We start from the raw sequence: 2,699 nt of genomic DNA, 5'->3' as shown, positions 1-2,699 counted from the left end.
ATTTGTTATTCATTGATGTTTTGTACTCGATGCACTTTGTTCATTATTGTCCCTTCGCCTGTTGTTTGTTTGTTATATTCTAATTTGTCTTGTAGAGCAACTCGAAACCCTAGTCAAGAAGTTTCTTGTTAATTTATTTGATAAAAAACATGCATTAGTTTGTATTTGCCACCACTCGAATAAGGACTCTGTTTATATTTCAATGCTTTTAGTCATACTTCTGGTAGTTCTGTTCCACTATGGTACCCGTGTAAGAATTTTCTGCGTACTGTGCATACTGTATGTTTCTGCTTTGCTGCCAGGGTGGCACGACCCAGTCAGGCATTTACTTAGCCTTTAGTCGTGTCCCCCAAGGCAACGTTGTTCAATTTTGCCTTGAATAAAGGAAACCAAACCAAACCAAATCTCACATGCGCCTCTTGTACCGCCAAGTGGTGCTGCCGGCCATCGCGTATGCGTCCCCCATCTGGTGGCCCGAACGACCTGACTGCCGCCTGCGCAGTCGCATCCTTTCGGTGCAGCGCTCGGTGCTTCTCGCACTGACTGGCGCGTACAAGACCACGCGCACGGCCGCGCTGCAGCTTCTTTTACACGCGCCGCCGGTCGAGCTCGAGTTACGCCGCCTCAACCAGGAGTTTACCCTGTTTGTCTTGAGGGAACCCATCGAATGCGACGGCACTACATACGACGCCGCCAACGTCGCGCTCCCGATCGACCGGTGGGCAAGACACCCGGCTCAAATGCCACTGGAAAGACCGTTATGCCGACTCTCGGTGCAGCAGGCCAGGGTAATGGTTCGCAACCCGGGCCTACACATATTCACCGACGGTTCACACACGTCTTTGTCATCAGGAGCGGCATACGTGGTGTTCGGTCGCGGCACCACTATCAAGGCCGTCGGTCGGTATAAAGTCCAGGGCGCAAACAGTGCCTATTGCACCGAGATTGTGGCCTTCACGGAGGCCCTTATTTATTTGCGATCTTCTGCCTCTCGGCAACCGGCGTTTCTTTACACCGATTGCCTGTCGGTTCTGCAAGCCCTCGCTAGTCCACACTGCCTGGACCCACGCATTGAGCGCGTCAGAGCGCTGATAGCGCAGATTTCCGCCTCTCGACACCTGCAGGCGTTCCATGTCCCAGGCCACCGGGGCTTGTTCGGCAACGAGATCGCCGATCACCTCGCAAACCGTGCGTGTCGCCTTGGCGTCGTGAGAACGGTGCTCCAATCGGTCCGCGATATTCGAGGACGCCTACGGCAGGCAATGCTGAAAGCATGGGCGCAGGACTGGTCCGAACATCACACCAGCACTGAGCTGTACAGATGGACACCTGATGTGCTCAGCTTACCGTCGTTCTACCCGCCCAACCACCATCTCACGACGCTAATAACTGGCCATGGCCGGTTCCCCTTTTATTTCTTCCGTTTCGGCCTGTCACACGAGTCGGTCTGCCCGTGTGGTGGTGACTGCAGCACGGTCGACCACTATTTCACTGTTTGCCCTCTGACAGCGCAGCTGGTCTCACAGCTGCGATATCGAGAGGATCTGGCCACTGACGACCGCAGACGCATCCTCGCAGACGCCCGCAATCGCGCGCTTCTAACTCGCATGGTGGCGCTAATTAGCCAAAACATCCCGGACATCGCGCGTTAGATTTCGGCACATTTCGCACTCGCTCAGCGGACTCATACACTGCAGACGACACAGACAACGTACACGGCACGCTGTTCTGCCGCCGCACGGGGCCTTCGGCCCAAAAAGGCGAGGATTTTTCCTCTCCCCGTGTGGGGTGAACACGTGCCTTTCGCTTTTTGTTTTTCTTAAACGGTCGGGCCGTGCCTCGTCCTCCACGAGGTACACTCACGGCAGTTTTACGTCGGCAAAACATCGAGGTCAACGGCGTGCTACCTCAGTGGGGACGTCGCTGCCGGACCTCGAGTTGGAAGCAGCAGAGTGCCCAGACGCCTCGACACGGACACCACGGACACTACGGGCCCACTGAGGGTTCCCCGACTCTCCTGGACTGTGCAGCGTGATGGACTGCAGGCCCGCTGCCCCTCTTAAGTGGCTGACTGGCTGACTGTATTTTCCTGCCTGCCTCTCTTTATCTTTCTCTCTCCTTCTTTCTCTTTTCTGCCAACTTCTTCTGTCACCTCTCACTCTGTCTCCTCTCTTCGGATTACTTTTCCCCGCCTATTTATCGGACTCTTCTACTCCTTTCCCTTCCTTCTTACGACATCTCTACGGCACGATGGTGTCAAACTGCGTATTGGTTTATTGGAGAAAAAAAAAAAGCTCCGCAGGTATCCGTGCTCGTTGAGCCAACGGCTTAGGACCCGCGTGCGTTACCGTTTGCCCCATTTTTCTTTTCCAATTGGCTTTTTCCACAAAATTTTGCGCTTTGGGTTGCTTTTAAAAACCCCTTTTCATTTATTTTTAATTGGCTTAAACCTGGTATGCGTAAGCAGGGACAGGTTTTTCCCACAACTTTATTTTCTGATTTTCTTTTTACTAAAAGGTGGGAATGAAGTTGGCCGGGGCAACGGGCGATCCCCCGTTACCCCCCCCCTACGGCGCCGCCGTCGCCGTTAAGAGCCGCCATAGTTAGTGCGTGCCCGCAGCCTGGCCACTTTGTCTACCAACAAAGGGCAATGCGGGTGGCCGGCAGGGTGGCCAGAAGCCTCCCATCCGGCGCTGCGA

At 54.3% G+C, this 2,699-nt stretch overlaps 1 protein-coding gene across 1 annotated transcript; it reads left to right on the top strand.

Moving 5' to 3' along the window:
* Positions 1-410: 410 nt before the first annotated feature.
* Positions 411-1,652, top strand: LOC119376543 (uncharacterized). Its single transcript, XM_037646334.1, has one exon. The coding sequence runs from the start codon at positions 411-413 to the stop codon at positions 1,650-1,652; it is 1,242 nt and encodes a 413-aa protein (XP_037502262.1).
* Positions 1,653-2,699: the final 1,047 nt, after the last annotated feature.

This window comes from Rhipicephalus sanguineus, unplaced genomic scaffold (assembly GCF_013339695.2).
Source record: "Rhipicephalus sanguineus isolate Rsan-2018 unplaced genomic scaffold, BIME_Rsan_1.4 Seq136, whole genome shotgun sequence".
Lineage (NCBI taxonomy): Eukaryota > Metazoa > Arthropoda > Arachnida > Ixodida > Ixodidae > Rhipicephalus > Rhipicephalus sanguineus.
This window is presented reverse-complemented; position numbering and strand designations above follow the sequence as displayed.

Coding starts and splice junctions, on each gene's coding strand:
- LOC119376543 (XM_037646334.1), top strand. CDS start 411: ATGCGCCTCTTGTACCGCCAAGTGGTGCTGCCGGCCATCGCGTATGCG.